Here is a 19,635-nt window from a genome sequence, read left to right on the forward strand (position 1 = left end):
GTCTTTCATAAAAGTTGGGAAATTTTCAGTGATAATTTCTTTCATTAGTTTTTCTCCTCCTTTTCCCTTCTCTTCTCCTTCTGGGACACCCACAACACGTATATTTGTGCGCTTCATATTGTCATTCAGTTCCCTGATCCCCTGCTCAAGTTTTTCCATTCTTTTCCCTATAGTTTCTGTTTCTTTTTGGAATTCAGATGTTCCATCCTCCAGTTCACTAATTGTAGCTTCTGTCTCTTTAGATCTACCATTGTAGGTATCCATTGTTTTTTCCATTTTTTCTTCTTTGTCCTTCACTCCCGTAAGTTCTGTGATTTGTTTTTTTCAGATTTTCTATTTCTTCTTTTTGTTCAGCCCATGTCTTCTTCATGTCCTCCCTCAATTTATTGATTTGGTTTTTGAAGAGTTTTTCCATTTCTGTTTGTATATTCAGCATTAGTTGTCTCAGCTCCTGTATCTCATTTGAACTATTGGTTTGTTCCTTTGACTGGGCCATATCTTCAATTTTCCAAGCATCATCCATTATTTTCTGCTGGTGTCTGGGCATTTGATCAGATTTCCCTGGGTGTGGGACCCGGCTGGTTGAAAGGTTTTTCTGTGAAGTCTCTGGGCTCTGTTTTTCTTTTCCTGCCCAGTAGGTGGCGCTCGTCTGTCTGCGGGACCCACCAGTAAAAGATGTTTTGGCTCCTTTAACTTGCCAATCCGAATCTCGCAGTTGGCCCGGGAAACCGCGCGAGGGGGGGGGGTCGCCGGCTGCCGCAGCTTGGGGGAGTGCCGGTCAAAATTGCCCAGCTGGCCCGAGACGCCAAGCGTGGCGGGAGGGCCCCGCTATCCAACATTCCCAGTCAGACCGGGGAGCCATGTGCGTGGAGGGGACCCCAGTCGCCAGCCACCCCGGCCGGGAAAACGCGCGCCCCTTGGGTATCTCACCGCAGCGGATTCTTCCTGCCCGTTCAGCCATTCCAGAATGGGGTACGCTGTCTTTTTGGTCTCTGTCGTGGCTCTGGGAGCTGTTTCGTATTGTTTCTGTTTCTTTAGTTGCTTTTCTGGAGGAGGAACTAAGACCCGCGCGTCTTACTAAGCCGCCATCTTCTCCGGAAGTCCCCTTTCCTCGGTACTAATTGTTTTTGATATGTTTGGTAGAATTCACATGTGAAGCCATCTGGTCCTGGACTTTTCTTTTTGAGGAGCTTCTTAATGACTGATTCAATTTCTTTACTTGTGACTGGTTTGCTGAGGTCGTCTATTTCTTCTCAAGTCAATGTTGTTGTTAATGCTTTTCTAGAAAGTTGTCTATTTCATCTACATTGTTGAGTTTATTAGCATAAAGTTGTTCATAGTATCCTCTCATTACTTCCTTTATTTCTGTGGGGCCAGTGGTTATGTCTCCTCTTTCATCTTTGATTTTATTTATTTTCATTCTCTCTCTTCTTTTTGTCAGCCTCGCTAAGGGTCCATCAATCTTATTTTCTCATAGAACCAACTTCTGGTTTTGTTGATTTTCTCGATTGCTTTCATGTTCTCAATTTCATTTATTTCTGCTCTAATCTTCATTATTTCTTCCCTTATGTTTGCTTTGGGGTTAGTTTGCTGTCCTTTTTCTAGTTCTTCCAAGTGGACAGTTAATTCCTTGATTTTTGCTCTTTCTTCTTTTTTGATATAGGCATTAGGGCAATTAATTTCCCTCTTAACACTGCCTTTGCTGCATCCCATAAATTTTGATATGCTGTGTTTTTATTTTCACTTGTCTCAAGATATTTACTGATTTCTCTTGTAATTTCTTCCTTGACCCACTGGTTGTTTAAGAGTGTGTTGCTGAGCCTCCATATATGTGTGAATTTTCTTGCACTCTGCCTATTATGGATTTCCAGCTTCATTCCTTTATGATTGGAGAAAGTGTCTTCTATGATTTCAATCTTTTTAAATTTATTGAGACTTGCTTTGTGACCCAGTATATGCTCTATCCCTGAGAATGATCTATGAGCACTTGAGAAAAAGGTGTATCCTGCTGTTTTGGGGTGAAATGTTCTATATATGTCTGTTAAGTCTAGCTCATTTATTGTATTATTCAAATTCTGTTTCTTTATTCATCCTCTGTCTAGATGTTCTGTCCACTGATGAGAGTGGGGAATTGAAGTCTCCAACTATTATGGTAGATGTGTCTATTTCTCTTTTCAGTGTTTTCAGTGTCTGCCTCATATATTTTGGAGCATTCTGGCGTGGTGCATATATATTTATGATTGTTATGTCTTCTTGTTGAATTGTTCCTTTTATTAATACATAGTATCTTTCTTTGTCTCTTTTAACTGTTTTACATTTGAAGTCTAATTTGTTGGATATTAGTACAGCTAGCTACTCCTGCTCTTTTCTGATTGTTATTTGCATGGAATATCTTTTCCCAACTTTTCACTTTCAACCTACGTTTATCCTTGGGTCTAAGAGGCATTTTCTGTAGATAGCATATAGACGGCCCTGTTTTTTAATCCATTTGCCAGTCTATGCTTTTTGATTGGGGAGTTTAATCCATTAACATTTAGTGTTATTACTGTAAGGGCAGTACTTTCTTCTATCATTTTGCCTTTTAGATTTTATATGTCCTATCTGATTTTTCTTCTTTTTACCTTCATTGATAGTCTTCATTTCTATACTCTTCTCCACACCTCTCTCTCCTGTCTTTCCTTATCTGTCTCAAGTGCTCCTTTCAGTATTTCTTGCAGAGCCAGTTTCTTGGTCACAAATTCTCACAGTGAATTTTTTTAAAAATTTATTTATTAAATTAAAAAAATTTAACAAATGAACTAAAACATTAACATATATAATCAGTAATTTACAATATCATCACTTAGTTGCATATTCATCATTTCTTAGAACATTTGCATCAATTCAGAAAAAGAAATATCTCAGTGAATTTTTGTCTGCAAATGTTTTAATTTCCCCCTGTGACAGATTTGCTGGATATAGAATTCTTGGTTGGCAGTTTTTCTCTTTTAGTATCTTAAATATATCATCCCACTGTCTTCTCACCTCCATGGCTTCTGCTGAGAAATCTACACATAGTCTTATTGGGCTTCCCTTGTATGTGATAGATTGCTTTTCTCTTGCTGCTTTCAAGATTCTCTCTTTCTCTTCAACATCTGACATTCTGATTAGTAAGTGTCTTGGATACGCCTATTTGGATCTATCTGTTTGGGGTACGCTGAACTTCTTGGATCTGTAATTTTAAGCCTTTCATAAGAATTGGGAAATTTTCAGTGATAATTTCCTCCATTAGTTTTTCTCCTCCTTTTCCCTTCTCTTCTCCTTCTGGGACACCCACAACACGTATATTCATGCACTTCATGCTGTGTAGCCCAAGAAGCCTTGCAGCTGTATCCAAAGAGTAATTAAGCCATAGAAACACAGGCACAAAAGAGAAAAAGGAAAATTCTTTTCAGAGCAGGACCCCATTCCTCAGGTTTGCTAATCAAGAGTTTAAAAGTTGGTATGTTGCTCTGTGTATCTCCAGGTCCTATGTGCCCCCTACTTTACTGCAGGGCACAGATCTTTTCAAATCCAAAAAAATCTTTTTTTTTCTTTCTTATTTTTCTGTCATCCCTACCCTCTCTGCGCCTCTGCTTTTACCTGACGTTCAGCTGAGCTGGGGGCCTATTTTTAGTAGTCAGAATTTGCTAATTACTTCCAAATTGGCATTTGGTTGTGCTCAGCTCCTGTTGCTAGTAAAATCTCTTTCCCGTCCCTTCTGGGAAGCAGCCTGTGGGGAGGGGCGCCAGCCGCCATGGCTTGGGGGACTCACGGTTCTGGGGGTCCAGCTGGGGGTTCGCAGTTGGTCCAGCTCGTCCAGACTCAGGTATGCTGTGTGTCGGGTCACTGATGTGGCCCCAGCAGTTGTTCTGTACTGTTCCTGGCTATTTACTAGCTGCTCTGGAGGATGAATTAAATCCATACCCCGCTAAGCCACCATCTTGGCTCTCCCTCTGTAGTTTTTTCCTTTCTTCAAATTTTTATTAATAAAACAAATCAACATTCAATACGAACATTCTTTTTTTATCACAGTCATATATTCATCATCATGATCATTTCTTAGAACATTTGCATCAATTCAGAAAAAGAAAAAAAAATTCACACATAACATACCCTTAACCCCTCCCTTTCATTGATCACTAGCATTTCAATCTACTAAATTTATTTTAACATTTGTTCCCCCATTATTTATTTATTTTGAATCCATATGTCTTCTGTAGCTTTTTGTAAGGCTAACTGGAAATAATGAAACTGGCAACCCTGAGGTCTGAGACACACTATGAGAAATGGCTACTGGGAGATTCAGATTCGTTCATGTAACATACAAACTAGGAAACCACACTGGAACTGACGAAGGGAATTCTGGGTCTCCCCAGGGAATGTGTGGCTTTCACAGAAAGAATTACAAACCATGAACAAGAGCTAGAACACAACAAGCCAGAAAATGTTTACCTTCTGCTGCCATCAGGCTTTTTCTCACCCTTCTAGCCTGAAAGTTGGAGATTTCAAACCTCATTCCTACCTGTTTTATTTTCAGGCCCGCTCTTCAAATCTATCAGTTTTGATGGACTCAAGGAAGAAAGGAGATAAGTACAAACATTCCCCAAGGTCCACAGTGACACAAACTAACACATGTATTAATTCCTTCCCTTTGCCAGCACTTTAACCAGCCAGGACAACAGCACAGTTGCTTACTCACTTCTGATTTCTCCAGCCTGTTTTGAGCTTCAATCTGAGCCACAATTTCATTCATGTTTGTTTCCAATACCATCCCGCCCATCACCACCTCCTGAAGGATGTAATGCACCTGAAGGGGAAACAAAAATAAGAAGGGTCAGCTTACTCTCGGGTAGAGTGCAGATCAAAAAGAAGCTGTAGTTCACATGAAACTTAAGCCCACAAAGGATAGGTCAAGTCTACTTAAAATTTAGGCCTAGAAAAACCCACAGCTAATATCATCCTCAATGGGGAAAAATTGAAAACTTTCCCCCTAAGATCAGGAACAAGACAAGGATGTCCACTATCACCACTATTATTCAACATCGTGTTGGAGGTTCTAGCCATAGCAATTAGACAAGAAAAAGAAATACAAGGCATCAAAATTGGAAAAGAAGAAGTAAAACTATCACTGTTTGCAGACGATATGATATTATACGTTGAAAACCCGTAAAAATCCACAACAAAACTACTAGAGCTAATAAATGAGTACAGCAAAGTAGCAGGTCACAAGATCAACATTCAAAAATCTGTAGCATTTTTATACACTAGCAATGAACAAGCTGAGGGGGAAATCAAGAAACGAATCCCATTTACAATTGCAACTAAAAGAATAAAATACCTAGGAATAAATCTAACTAAAGAGACAACAAACCTATACAAAGAAAACTACAAAAAACTTTTAAAAGAAATCACAGAAGACTTAAATAGATGGAAGGGCATACCGTGTTCATGGATTGGAAGACTAAATATAGTTAAGATGTCAATCCTACCTAAACTGATCTACAGATTCAATGCAATACCAATCAAAATCCCAACAACTTATTTTTCAGAAATAGAAAAACCAATAAGCAAATTTATCTGGAAGGGCAGGGTGCCCCGAATTGCTAAAAGTATCTTGAGGAAAAAAAACCAAGCAGGAGGTCTCACGCTGCAGGACTTTAAGGCATATTATGAAGCCACAGTGGTCAAAACAGCATGGTATTGGCATGAAGATAGATATATCGACCAATGGAATCGAATAGAGTGCTCAGATATAGACCCTCTCATCTATGGACATTTGATCTTTGATAAGGCAGTCAAGCCAACTCACCTGGGACAGAACAGTCTCTTCAATAAATGGTACCTAAAGAACTGGATATCCATATGCAAAAGAATGAAAGAGGACCCGTATCTCACACCTTAAACAAAAGTTAACTCAAAATGGATCAAAGATCTAAACATTAGGTCTAAGACCATAAAACAGTTAGAGGAAAATGTAGGGAGATATCTTATGAAACTTACAATTGGAGGCGGTTTTATGGACCTTAAACCTAAAGCAAGAGCACTAAAGAAGGAAATAAATGGGAGCTCCTCAAAATTAAACACTTTTGTGCATCAAAGAACTTCATCAAGAAAGTAGAAAGACAGCCTACACAATGGGAGACAATATTTGGAAACGACATATCAGATAAAGGTCTAGTATCCAGAATTTATAAAGAGATTGTTCAACTCAACAACAAAAAGACAGCCAATCCAATTACAAAATGGGAAAAAGACTTGAATAGACATCTCTCAGAAGAGAAAATACAAATGGCCAAAAGGCACATGAAGAGATGCTCAATGTCCCTGGCCATTAGAGAAATGCAAATCAAACCACAATGAGATATCATCTCACACCCACCAGAATGGCCATTATCAACAAAACAGAAAATGACAAGTGCTGGAGAGGATGCGGAGAAAGAGGCACATTTATCCACTGTTGGTGGGAATGTCAAATGGTGCAACCACTGTGGAAGGCAGTTTGGCGGTTCCTCAAAAAACTGAATATAGAATTGCCATACGACCCAGCAATACCATTGCTAGGTATCTACTCAAAGGACTTAAGGGCAAAGACACAAACGGACATTTGCACACCAATGTTTATAGCAGCATTATTTACAATTGCAAAGAGATGGAAACAGTCAAAATGTCCATCAACAGACGAGTGGCTAAACAAACTGCGGCGTATACCTACGATGGAATATTATGCAGCTTTAAGACAGACTAAACTTATGAAGCATGTAATAACATGGATGGACCTAGAGAACATTATGCTGAGTGAGTCTAGCCAAAAAATAAAGGACAAATACTGTATGGTCCCACTGATGTGAACCGACATTCGAGAATAAACTTGGAATATGTCACTGGTAACAGAGACCATCAGGAGTTAGGAACAGGGTAAGATAATGGGTAATTGGAGCTGAAGGGATACAGACTGTGCAACAGGACTGGATACAAAAACTCAAAAATGGACAGCACAATAATACCTAATTGTAATGTAATTATGTTAAAACACTGAATGAAGCTGCATCTGAGCTATAGTTTTTTTTTGTTTATTTGTTTGTGTCTTTTTTTAATTATTTTTATTTTTTTCTCTATATTAACATTCTATATCTTTTTCTGTTGTTTTGCTAGTTCTTTCCCTAAATTGATGCAAATGTACTAAGAAATGATGATCATGCATCTATGTGATGATGTTAAGAATTACTGATTACATATGTAGAATGGAATGATTTCTAAATGTTGTGTTAATTTCTTTTTTTTCTTTAATTAAAAAAAAAAATTTAGGCCTAAGAGTCACCCCCAAGAGAGCCTCTTTTGTTGCTCAGATGTGGCCTCTCTCCAGCCAATATGATGAGCAGTGTCACCACCCTCCCCCTCTCTGCGTGGGACATGACTCCCAGGGGTGTGGACCTTCCTGGCAACGTGGACAAAGATCCTAGAATCAGCTGAGACTCAGCATCGAAGGACTGTGAAAAACCCTAGAATGAGCTGAGAATTAACATGAAGGGATTGAGAGAACCTTCTCGACCAAAAGGGGGAAGAGTAAAATGAGACAAAGTGTCAATGGCTGAGAGATTCCAAACAGAGTCAAGAGGTTATCCTGGAGGTTATTCTTACATATTAAGTAGATATCACCTTGTTGTTCAAGATGTAGTGGAGAGGCTGGAGGGAATTGCCTGAAAATGTAGTGCTGTGTTCCAGTAGCCATGTTTCTTGATGATGACTGAACAATGATACAGCTTGCACAATGAGACTCCGTGAATGTGAAAACCTTATGTCTGATGCTCCTTTTAGCTACTATATCAACAGAAGAGTAGAACATAGGGAATAAAAATAAATAATAGGGGGAACAAATGTTAAAATAAATTCAGTTTGAAATAGTGGTAAATGAGAGCGAAGGGTAAGGGGTATGGTACGTATAGTTTTTTTTTCTCTATTATCATTTTATTTCTTTTTCTGTTGTCTTTTTATTTCTTTTTCTAAATCGATGCAAATGTACTAAGAAATGATGAATATGCAACTATGTGATGATATTAAGAATTACTGATTGTATATGTAGAATGGAATATCTAATGTTTTGTTATTTTTTTTTTTAATTAATAAAAAAAAGTTTAAAAAAAAAGAAACCTGTAGGGTTTCCTGCAGCAGCAGAGAGGTCCACGTGACACCAGGTCCTGATCCTCAACTAAGATCCCTAATCCCTTGGCCCATCCACACAAGGGACTTCTACAATGTCCCACGCACATCACAATGATGAATCTCTTTAGCAGAGGTTCCAGGCTATGACGTCAGACAGACCTTGTTTAAATTCCAGTTCTGCTGTTATTGGGTGATCTGGAGCAAATTATTCTCTCAGTGCTTTGGCTTTCTCCAGGATTCTGTTGAGGATTCAATGAGATTACATGTGGAAACCATCTAGAAACTGACCCATGGAAAGATAGGTCAATAACCCATTGCCATATAAGCAGCAGAACTGAGCACTGAATCTAGGTCTGTCCTGTCTTAAGCTTCCTCAGAACCCCAAATGGTGTTTTTCACCCTATTCTTCACTTATCCTCTAGTCCACATAGAATTTCTTTTTTAAACTGAGAATACATATATAGCTAATAAAATTTGATATTTTAACCTTTTTTCTTTTTTAAAATTATTTATTTTTTTATTGATATATATTCATATACCATGTAATCATCCAAATGCTTCACAATATCATCATATAAGCGTGCATTTATTATCACAATCAACTTTTTTTTCTTTGTTATGAAAAATTTTAAAAAGTAATACATTACAAAGCACAATCGCAACAATTAGGTGTAGAACAAATTTCAGAGTTTGGCATGAGTTACAATTCCACCATTTTAGGTTTTTACTTCTAGCTGCTGGGGAGTAAAATAAATATCAGTATAATGATTCAGTAGTTATACTCATTTGTAAAGTCCTATCTTTTTTTGTATAACTCCACCTTTGATCTTTCTCTCATTCTTTAGGGGTATTTGGGCTCTCCCATTCTAACACTTTCATGCTGAAAGGAGCTGTTGATAACATCGGATAGAGGGATGGAACTAGCTGATGGTCTGGGGAGGCGGGACCCTCTGCATTTCAGAACTTATCTGGTCTGGGGACCCATCTGGAAGTTGCAAGTTTCTGAAAAGTTAGCCTAGTGCATGGAACCTTTGTAGAATCTTTTAAAAAAAAAACATTTTTAAGTGTACAATTTAGTGGTATTAATTGCATTTATAATTAGTGTAATTGCTGTCCATTACCAACAATTTTTTTTTTTTTTTTAAAACATGGGCAGGCACTGGGAATTGAACCCAGGTCCTCTGGATGGCAGGCGAGCATTCTTGCCTGCTGACCCACCATGGCCCACCAACACTTTTTTATCACCCAAAACAGATACTGCCCATTATGCACAGATACTGCTGGTTATGCATTAACTCCTCATTTCTCCCCTAATCACCCAGCTCTGGTAATCTCTAACCTACTTTCTATCTCTATGAATTTGTCTATTCTAGACTTACATAAATGGAATCATACTGTATTTGCCCTTTCATGTCTAATCTATTTCACTTAGTATGTTTTCAAGCCTCATCCATGCTGTAGCATAGATCAGAACGTTGTTCCTTTTTATGGCTACATAGTATTCCATTGTATGTATATACCACATTTTATCAATTCATCGACTGATGGAAATTTGGATTTTTTCCAGCTTTTTGGCTATTGTGAAAAACGTCAGCTATGTTCAGCATTGCTGCTATGGGGTATAAGTATCTGTTCAAGTCTCTGCTTTCAATTCTTTTGAGTATATATGTAGGAACAGAATTTCCGAGTCACAGGGTAATTCTATGTTTAACTTTTTGAGAAACTGCCAAACTGTTTTTCTATATGGAATCATTTTAAGACCTGTTTTTGATGTGTCAAAGATCACTTACAAATTCTTCCATGCTCTATCCCTGAGCCCTAGAACAAGGCTCAGTGCAAAATAGGCATGCTGAATGAATAAAAGGCTTTTCATAAGTCTGAGTAGTAAATTATTGGGTTTTAGTGGTGTAGAAGATGAGTGACAGTGTGGTGGAAGAGGCTTTATGGAGAAAGTAGTGTAATAAAAGGTCTAATATATGATGATGTCATGGGGGCAAGTGGTTGGTTAATTCAAAAAGTCAGTTTAAATACTTCTGGTTTGAAAACTGCAGCATAAAGTCAGAATCTTAAATGCTACTAAAAAGAAAGGAGGGGAAGAGAGGGAGCGAGCAAGGGAGGATGGAAGGAAGGAAGGAAGGGGGGAAGGAAGGAAAGAAGAAAATAAAAAGGCACATTTCATTTTTAATAAAACTCAAAGAAAACCATAATCCCAGACTTCAAAACAAGTGGAACAGCTGTCAAAAGCAGGGTCCCAAGCAAGGGCTCTTTTCCTTCAAAGAAAGAAAAGGAGAAATAATACTACAGAGAGAGAGCAGACACAGGACCTATACATCTCAGAAAGAGTGGCAAAAAAAATGTCTTGACTTACAGGCCAAGATGGCAGCTTAGCAATGTGCGCATTTTAGTTCGTCCTCCAGAACAACTACTAAATAACCAGAAACAATACAGAACAGCTCCTGGGGCCATGTCAGTGACTGGACACACAGTGTACCCCAGTCTGTACCAGCTGGACCAGCTGTGAGACCCCTCAGAACCCTGAGTTCAGCAAGCTGCAGCGGCCGGTGCCGCTCCCCTACAGGCTGCTTCCCAGAGGGGAAAGGAAAGAGACTTTACCAGCAGCAGGGGCTGATTCCAACCAAATGCCAATTGTGGAATTAGTTAACAAATTCTGACTACTAAAAATAGGCCCCAGCTCAGGTGAACCTGGTCAAAGCGGAGGTCGCTCATTTTTGCCCTGGCGCCAAGGGGGCAGGGCTGACGGAAAAAGGAAAAAAAAGGAAACAGAGGTTTTTGTGGCTGTGTTTCTATGGAGGCTTGAATGCCTTTGGTTACAGCAGCATGTCTCCTCAGGCTGCAACTGCTCCAGGCATAGGCAGAAACAAACTCGTTTGAGGGCTTGTCTGGAGGCTGTGCCTTCCCCAGGGGAGGGGTGAAGCCCAACTCTGGTGGAATCCCACTCTCAAGGAATTCAGACACTAGGGCTTGGTAATTTGAAACCATTAGAACCAGCATACAACCTCTCCTCTGTCTCCACCACGCCCCCAGCAGGGAGAGTCTGCCAAAGTTAAAGGTACCGCATTATCTTATGCTGGTGGGACTTGCAGGCAGACAAGCTCCACACACTGGGCAGGATAAGAAAAACAGAGTCCAGAGACTTCACAGGAAAGCCTTTCAACCTGCTTGTTCTCACCCTCAGGGAAAACTGATACAGGTGACTCTTTACGCCTGATAGGAGGCCAGTTTGGTCTGGGAAAATCCGACTGGCATCTGTAATACCTACATAGACCCTCCTAAGGGTGGGGGGGAAAAGGTACCATACAAACAGGTCAAGACACAAGAAAATAAAAACTGAAAAATTCTCCTCTGTTAAACACAACCTAAGCTAGAGGTCCAGAATAAGCTGAACTGAATGTCAAAGAACAGATAGACAACAAATTCATCCAGCAAGAAAACCCTAGGTAAAAGAAGTGAAAACAATCTCCAGAATAAACTAAGGTAATTAAATGCCTAGACGCCAGCAAAAAATAATAAATCATACTAGGAAAATTGACGATATGGCCCAGTCAAAGTAACAACTAACAATTCAAATGAGATACAGGAGTTGAAAAGTACACGAACAGACAAGGAAAACCTCATCAAAAATCAAATCAATGAATTGAGGGAGGATATAAAGAAGGCAAGGAATGAACAAGAAGAAGAAATCGAAAGTCTGAAAAAACAAATCACAGAACTTATGGGAATGAAAGGCACGGTAGAAGAGATTAAAAAAAAAAACAATGGAAACCTACAATGGTAGATTTTGAGAGGCAGAACATAGGATTAATGAACTGGAGGACAGAACATCTGAAACCCGACAAGAAAAAGAAAATATAGGGGAAAAAATGGAAAAATATGAGCAGAGATTCAGGGAATTGAATGACAATATAAAGCGCACGAATATACGTGTTGGGGGTGTCCCAGAAGGAGAAAAGAAGGAAAAAGGAGGAGAAAAACTCATAGAGGATTTTATCACTGAAAATTTCCCAATTCTTATGAAAGACTTAAAATTACAGATCCAAGAAGTGCAGCGTACCCCAAAGAGAATAGATCCAAATAGACGTACTCCAAGACATTTACTAATCAGAATGTCAGAGGTCAAAGAGAAAGAGAGAATCTTTGAGAACAGCAAGAGAAAAGCAATCCATCACATACAAGGGAAACCAAATAAGACTATGTGTAGATTTCTCAGCAGAAACCATGGAGGCGAGAAGACAGTGGGATGATATATCTAAATTACTAAAAGAGAAAAACTGCCAACCAAGAATTCTATATCTAGCAAAATTGTCCTTCAAAAATGAGGGAGAAATGAAAACATTTTCAGACAAAAAAATCACTGAGAGAATTTGTGACCAAGAGACCGGCTCTGCAAGAAATACTAAAGGGAGTACTAGAGACAGATACGAAAAGACAGAAGAAAGAGGTGTGGAGAAGAGAGTAGAAATGAAGACTATGAGTAAAGGTAAAAAGAAGGAAAATTAGATATAACATATAAAATCCAAAAGGCAAAATGGTAGAAGTACTAACTGTGTAGTAATAACACTAAATGTTAATGGATTAAACTCCCCAATCAAAAGACATCGACTGACAGAATGGATTAAAAAACAGGACCCATCTAGATGCTATCTCTACTCAACGGACATGAGGGCAAGGACACAAACGGACATTTGCACACCAGTGTTTATAGCAGCATTATTTACAATTACCAAGAGATGGAAACAGCCCAAATGTCCATCAACAGACGGGTGGCTAAACAAACTGTAGCATATACATACAATGGAATATTATGCAGCTGTGAGACAGAATAAAGTTATGAAGTATGTAACAACATGGATGGTCCGTAAGGTCATTACACTAAGTGAGATCAGCCAAAAACAAAAGGACAAATACTGTATGGTCTCAGTGATATGCACTGACATTATTGAATAAACTTGGAGAATTTTGTTGGTAACAGAGACCATCAGGAGATAGAAATAGGATAAGATATTGGGTAATTGGAGCTGAAGGGATACAGATAGTGCAAAAGAACTGAATGTAAAAACTCAGAAATGGACAGCACAATACTACCTAATTGTAATACAATTATGTTAAAACACTGAATGAAGCTGAATGTGAGAATGATAGAGGGAGGAGGGCTGGGGACATAAATGAAATCACAAAGAAAGATAGACATGTAAGAATTGAGATGGTGTAAATCTAGGAATGCCTAGAGTGTATAATGATAGTGATTAAATGTACAAATTTAAAAAATGTTTTTGCATGAGGAAGAACAAAGGAATGTCATTACTGCAGGGTGCTGAAAATAGATGGTAATCAATATTTAAAAATTTCACCTTATGTGTGAGACTAAAGCAAATAGTGTTTATTTGGTACAAAATTTATATTTTTACCTAGTGCATTTCCTAGTATAACTTATGCAGACAGCTTAATTGAATACCCAGAGAGAAAACAGCCAGAGACACTTGGAGAGAAGTTGGAGAGACACTTGGAGAGAGCTTGGAGTAGGTCCAGGACCTACTGGAGCTGAGAGACAAAGCCACTGAAACCAGAATCCAGGAGAGAAGAACAAGCAGACATTGCCATGTGCATTCCCATGTGACAAAGGAAGCCTGGATACCAGGAGACTTTCCTCAGAGAAGGTATAGTCCTGTTGATGCCTTTATTTGGATATGTTCAAGGCCTTAGAACTACAAATTTGTAAACTAGTAAAACTTGGAACTGTAAATTTGGAAACTAAATATACCAACACATTTCTGGTATACTGCATTAGGGCAGCTTTAGCAAACCAAAACAATATTGAAAGGTCACATTGTATCCCAGGGCCACAGTGTATCTAGGCCACACTGACCTAGAACCATGAGCACCAAGATACACCTTTTAGATAAGAATTCTGGATTTTTCAACCAGTCAAAAAGAGCAAATCACTTAAAAGGAGAACAAAAATCTTGAAATCTTTCCACACCAAAATTCAATGCTAGCATAAAAAGAAGCAACAACTATAAAATTTTCAGGGAGAGATAGTATGTCCCAAGAATTTTATACCCACTCAACAGTCAACCAAGAATGAGGAATATTATTCCCAGTTATCTGTCTCTTGTGGGCTTGACAAAAGAAAATACTGCCAAATAAAGGATGAGTGGAAAAAACATGGCTGAAATGCTAGTAGTGAGCACTATTTAAGCATAGGACTAAAGTGGGACCTGGGTGACAAAAGAATATCAATTCTATATGCTTTCCTGTAGAAATGCTATAGCTAACAGAAATTAGGAAAGGAAGAAGTAAAGGAGGAGGGAGGGACAATGACACTGATTTCTTTAATCGCAACACATTAAAGCCAATGCATAACTCTTAAAATTGATAACTCACAAGCAATAAAAATACAGTTATCATGACTTTTGTTATCACTTCTTCCCCTCAATGTCCAAGCCAACAATCATTTGTTATTATAAATAAAAACACTGTTTATTTGATACAAGGCCAACAAGATATTTTCTATTGACTAGAGCTCTATGCCAGTTTTCTTGCTTAAAACTCACCTATCATGCATCATCTACAATTTTCAGTTTCTCTAAAGTAAAGGAAGAACTCACTCTTCACTGCTTTTAAAGTGGAAGAAGTACAGAATCTTTCTAGATTTTAGGATTCCCCACTTCTTTAGTCTTATAGTTATCTTGCCCAAGTCAAATGCAATTTCATTTCTCTTTTAAAGTAACTTTCCATTCCAAAGCACTCTCCTTTAGTTTTCACAGAAACAACTCTTCTCACTCATGGTTTATCTGTATTTGACTTAATTAAATTACATAATTACAATAATCAATACAACTAGCATAAACAAGTTTGAAAACATCACAACTGACCCTTGCTAAGCATATGATAACTGATGAGAGTGAGCAAAGCATAGGCAACTAGGGATCAGTTTACCAGCTGCCCATGTTAATCTGACAAGGTAGTGAAGAACTTTTCCACTGAATATAAAATGGACCATGAAAGATGGGTAAAACTTCTCTGGGTGGAGAGGGGACTTGAGAAAGCTGGAGGCTGCAATATGGGTGTGGGGAGAAAGCAGCCTAGACTCAATGACTCAATAGTAAATTCATGTATTTAACAACTAAAGACATTTCAGATCACAAAGAATGGTTCTGCTAAAACAAAGAGGAATTGACTGATGGACTCATCTTAAGGATGACAGTAGGAAGAGGTAAATATCTCGACAACAATAAGGATTAAGGTACTAAACCAACAAAGGGAGGCTGGGCAAAAAGGAAATCTGAAATCTGAGTCATGCTGATGGTCTTAAAATAATAAGAAGAAAAGAAAGCAAAGATATGAAGGTCCTTGAGAGCCCTAAATTCAGCCTAACACAGTGTGCAATGAACAAATATGAATTATCAAATGACAATTATTCACAGTTTTCTGCTAATTCAGCAATCTAAAATAATGACACTAGCAAAATTCAGTCAGAAGCGTTTTTTTGAGAATTCAAACAAGCGTTACTAATTTCTTAGTCCTTAGCAAATCCAATGGTGATGTGACCCAGGAATAATCACAGCCAGGAACTGTTTCATCTGAACATAAATATTTTTCAAGAAAGCCCCAGTAGTGCTCGCTTCGGCAGCACATATACTAAAATTGGAACGATACAGAGAAGATTAGCATGGCTCCTGCGCAAGGATGACACGCAAATTCGTGAAGCGTTCCATATTTTTAGGAATACAAGGGAACTTCCTTAAAATGATAGAGGGAATATATGAAAAACCCACAGCTAATATCATCCTCAATGGGGAAAAATTGAAAACTTTCCCCCTAAGATCAGGAACAAGACAAGGATTTCCACTATCACCACTATTATTCAACATTGTGTTGGAAGTTCTAGCCAAAGCAATTAGACAAGAAAAAGAAATACAAGGCATCAAAATTGGAAAGGAAGACGTAAAACTATCACTGTTTGCAGATGATATGATATTATATGTAGAAAACCCAGAAAAATCCACAACAAAATTACTAGAGCTAATAAATGAGTACAGCAAAGTAGCAGGCTACAAGATCAACATTCAAAAATCTGTAGCTTTTCTATACACTAGTAATGAACAAGCTGAGGGGGAAATCAAGAAACTAATCCCATTTACAATCGCAACTAAAAGAATAAAATACCTAGGAATAAATTTAACCAAAGAGACAAAAAACCTATATAAAGAAAACTACAAAAAACTGCTAAAAGAAATCACAGAAGACCTAAATAGATGGAAGGGCATACCGTGTTCATGGATTGGAAGACTAAATATAATTAAGATGTCAATCCTACCTAAACTGATCTACAGATTCAATGCAATACCAATCAAAATCCCAACAACTTATTTTTCAGAAATAGAAAAACCAATAAGCAAATTTATCTGGAAGGGCAGGGTGCCCCGAATTGCTAAAAACATCTTGAGGAAAAAAAACGAAGCTGGAGGTCTCGCAATGACGGACTTTAAGGCATATTATGAAGCCACAGTGGTCAAAACAGCATGGTATTGGCATAAAGATAGATATATCGACCAATGGAATCGAATAGAGTGCTCAGATATAGACCCTCTCATCTATGGACATTTGATCTTTGATAAGGCAGTCAAGCCAACTCACCTGGGACAGAACAGTCTCTTCAATAAATGGTGCCTAGAGAACTGGATATCCATATGTAAAAGAATGAAAGAAGACCCGTATCTCACACCTTATACAAAAGTTAACTCAAAATGGATCAAAGATCTAAACATTAGGTCTAAGACCATAAAACAGTTAGAGGAAAATGTAGGGAGATATCTTATGAATCTTACAACTGGAGGCGGTTTTATGGACCTTAAACCTAAAGCAAGAGCACTGAAGAAAGAAATAAATAAATGGGAGCTCCTCAAAATTAAACACTTTTGTGCATCAAAGAACTTCATCAAGAAAGTAGAAAGACAGCCCACACAATGGGAGACAATATTTGGAAATGACATATCAGATAAAGGTCTAGTATCCAGAATTTATAAAGAGATTGTTCATATCAACAACAAAAAGACAGCCAACCCAATTACAAAATGGCAAAAAGACTTGAACAGACACCTATCAGAAGAGGAAATACAAATGGCCAAAAGGCACATGAAGAGATGTTCAATGTCCCTGGCCATTAGAGAAATGCAAATCAAAACCACAATGAGATATCATCTCACACCCACCAGAATGGCCATTATCAACAAAACAGAAAATGACAAGTGCTGGAGAGGATGCGGAGAAAGAGGCACACTTATCCACTGTTGGTGGGAATGTCAAATGGTGCAACCACTGTGGAAGGCAGTTTGGCGGTTCCTCAAAAAGCTGAATATAGAATTGCCATACGACCCAGCAATACCATTGCTAGGTATCTACTCAAAGGACTTAAGGGCAAAGACACAAACGGACATTTGCACACCAATGTTTATAGCAGCGTTATTTACAATTGCAAAGAGATGGAAACAGCCAAAATGTCCATCAACAGAAGAATGGCTAAACAAACTGTGGTATATACATACGATGGAATATTATGCAGCTTTAAGACAAGATAAACTTATGAAGCATGTAATAACATGGATGGACCTAGAGAATATTATGCTGAGTGAGTCTAGCCAAAAACTAAAGGACAAATACTGTATGGTCCCACTGATGTGAACGGACATTCGAGAATAAACTTGAAATATGTCATTGGTAACAGAGTCCAGCAGGAGTTAGAAACAGGGTAAGACAATGGGTAATTGAAGCTGAAGGGATACAGACTGTGCAACAGGACTAGATACAAAAACTCAAAAATGGACAGCACAATAATACCTAATTGTAAAGTAATCATGTTAAAACACTGAATGAAGCTGCATCTGAGCTATAGGGTTTTTTTGTTTGTTTGTTTGTTTTTTACTATTATCACTTTTATTTCTTTTCTCTATATTAACATTTTATATCTTTTTCTGTTGTGTTGCTAGTTCCTCTAAACTGATGCAAATGTACTAAGAAACGATGATCATGCATCTATGTGATGATGTTAAGAATTACTGAGTGCATATGTAGAATGGTATGATTTCTAAATGTTGTGTTAATTTCTTTTTTTTTCTTTCTGTTAATAAAAAAAAAAAAAAAAGAAAGAAAAGAAAGCCCCAGTAAACCATTAGGATATCTTGAGGTAAAGGGATGGCAATGGAGAAAACACTTTGGGTAATGAATCTGAAATCTCAACAGGTAAAATGCCAGGTGGAAACTCTGATGTTTTCCAAGATCAAGAGACAAAAATCAGGGCTGCACTTCAAGGAGTATAGTTCTATGCTATTTAACTTTGAAATTTTAAAATTTATTTTATACCTTTAAATAGTCAAGGAGGAATCACCATCATAGTTAAAATGTCTATTCCTCTGAAGACAATCTTACTTGCTACCAAGGCTCTCTTCTCTCCTCCCCAGATGCCTAGATGTCTATCTCCACTCACTTTTCTTTTTTTTACGAAGATGTCATCACATCATCTTCCTCCCAAGGAAAGTAACTCCTTCTGTAATTTGCCCCACTGGGCAACTAATTAGGCTCCACTATTATTTTCTTTCAATATGAGTTACTTGGGAATGAGATTCCCAAGAAGCAACATAATGTCCTGATCAGGGATAGGGACCTAGAAGTTTGTGCACTGGGCTCCCCTATGAAATTTAATAAATGTCATGTGACCCAGTTTACTAATAGATGAAGTAGGAAGAACCAATCTGGTATATGCTAAGGATTCAACAGTACTTAGCTACAACTTTGGGTCTTCTGAAAGGTGTGACTTCTGTTCTAAAGAGCTTGAATCAGAAGTTCTGTGGCCAATAGAAGCCTGCTCAGCAGCTCTACTATAAAGATGCACAGAAAGGGGGAGGATAAGACTGGAAGGCATCAGGAGATAGTTAAATGACCGTCTAATCTGCTAGGCCTTCTTGATGGAAAGAAAGTACTCTTCCATATTGAAACAAAGGTTTGTAGTGTTGCTGACTATGCTGAGATTTGCTCACTGCCTTCTACCATTTTTCATGCTCAGCTTGTTAAGCAATTCTGTGGATATGACATGGCTTGGTTGGTTTCACTACTTCTGAGGAAAGCCTCAGAGAATAAATAGCAAAGAGATTCTTGATATCAACAGGGTATGCATTATCTCCTACAGTATGTTAAAGGGTGTGGTGGCTCTTAACAGGCCAAAGGTTGGGAGTAGACTCAGCACTGACAAGGGAAGAGAAAATCATTTGAGAGTTGGCCCAGAGTCAATTTCTAGTGTCCATATTACCTATTTTTAGAAGAAGTGAACATGGGAAGAGGCAATAAAAACTCCTTCCAGAAATCTAGAACAGTTGCCATCTTCTCTCTTACCTACACTTTCATCCCAAAGTCCAATGTGGTATAGGTGCCTTAAGAAAT

At 38.2% G+C, this 19,635-nt stretch overlaps 1 protein-coding gene and 1 non-coding gene across 7 annotated transcripts in view; one reads left to right on the top strand and one right to left on the bottom strand.

Moving 5' to 3' along the window:
• Window positions 1-19,635, bottom strand: part of AP3S2 (adaptor related protein complex 3 subunit sigma 2) — a 95,903-nt gene that overhangs the window by 13,526 nt on the left and 62,742 nt on the right. For 4 of the 6 annotated variants that reach the window (XM_077124198.1, XM_077124194.1, XM_077124193.1 and 1 more), the window contains one exon: window positions 4,721-4,828. The exons of the other annotated variants lie outside the window; for them this stretch is intronic. In XM_077124198.1, the coding sequence (XP_076980313.1) occupies window positions 4,721-4,828 (108 nt within the window). The remainder of the gene's footprint in view (window positions 1-4,720; window positions 4,829-19,635) is intronic. 6 annotated transcript variants of the gene reach the window in all.
• Window positions 15,817-15,923, top strand: LOC143652906 (U6 spliceosomal RNA). Its single transcript, XR_013160952.1, has one exon. It is a non-coding gene; the product is annotated as a U6 spliceosomal RNA (small nuclear RNA).

This window comes from Tamandua tetradactyla, chromosome 12, assembly GCF_023851605.1.
Source record: "Tamandua tetradactyla isolate mTamTet1 chromosome 12, mTamTet1.pri, whole genome shotgun sequence".
Classification (NCBI taxonomy): Eukaryota; Metazoa; Chordata; class Mammalia; order Pilosa; family Myrmecophagidae; genus Tamandua; species Tamandua tetradactyla.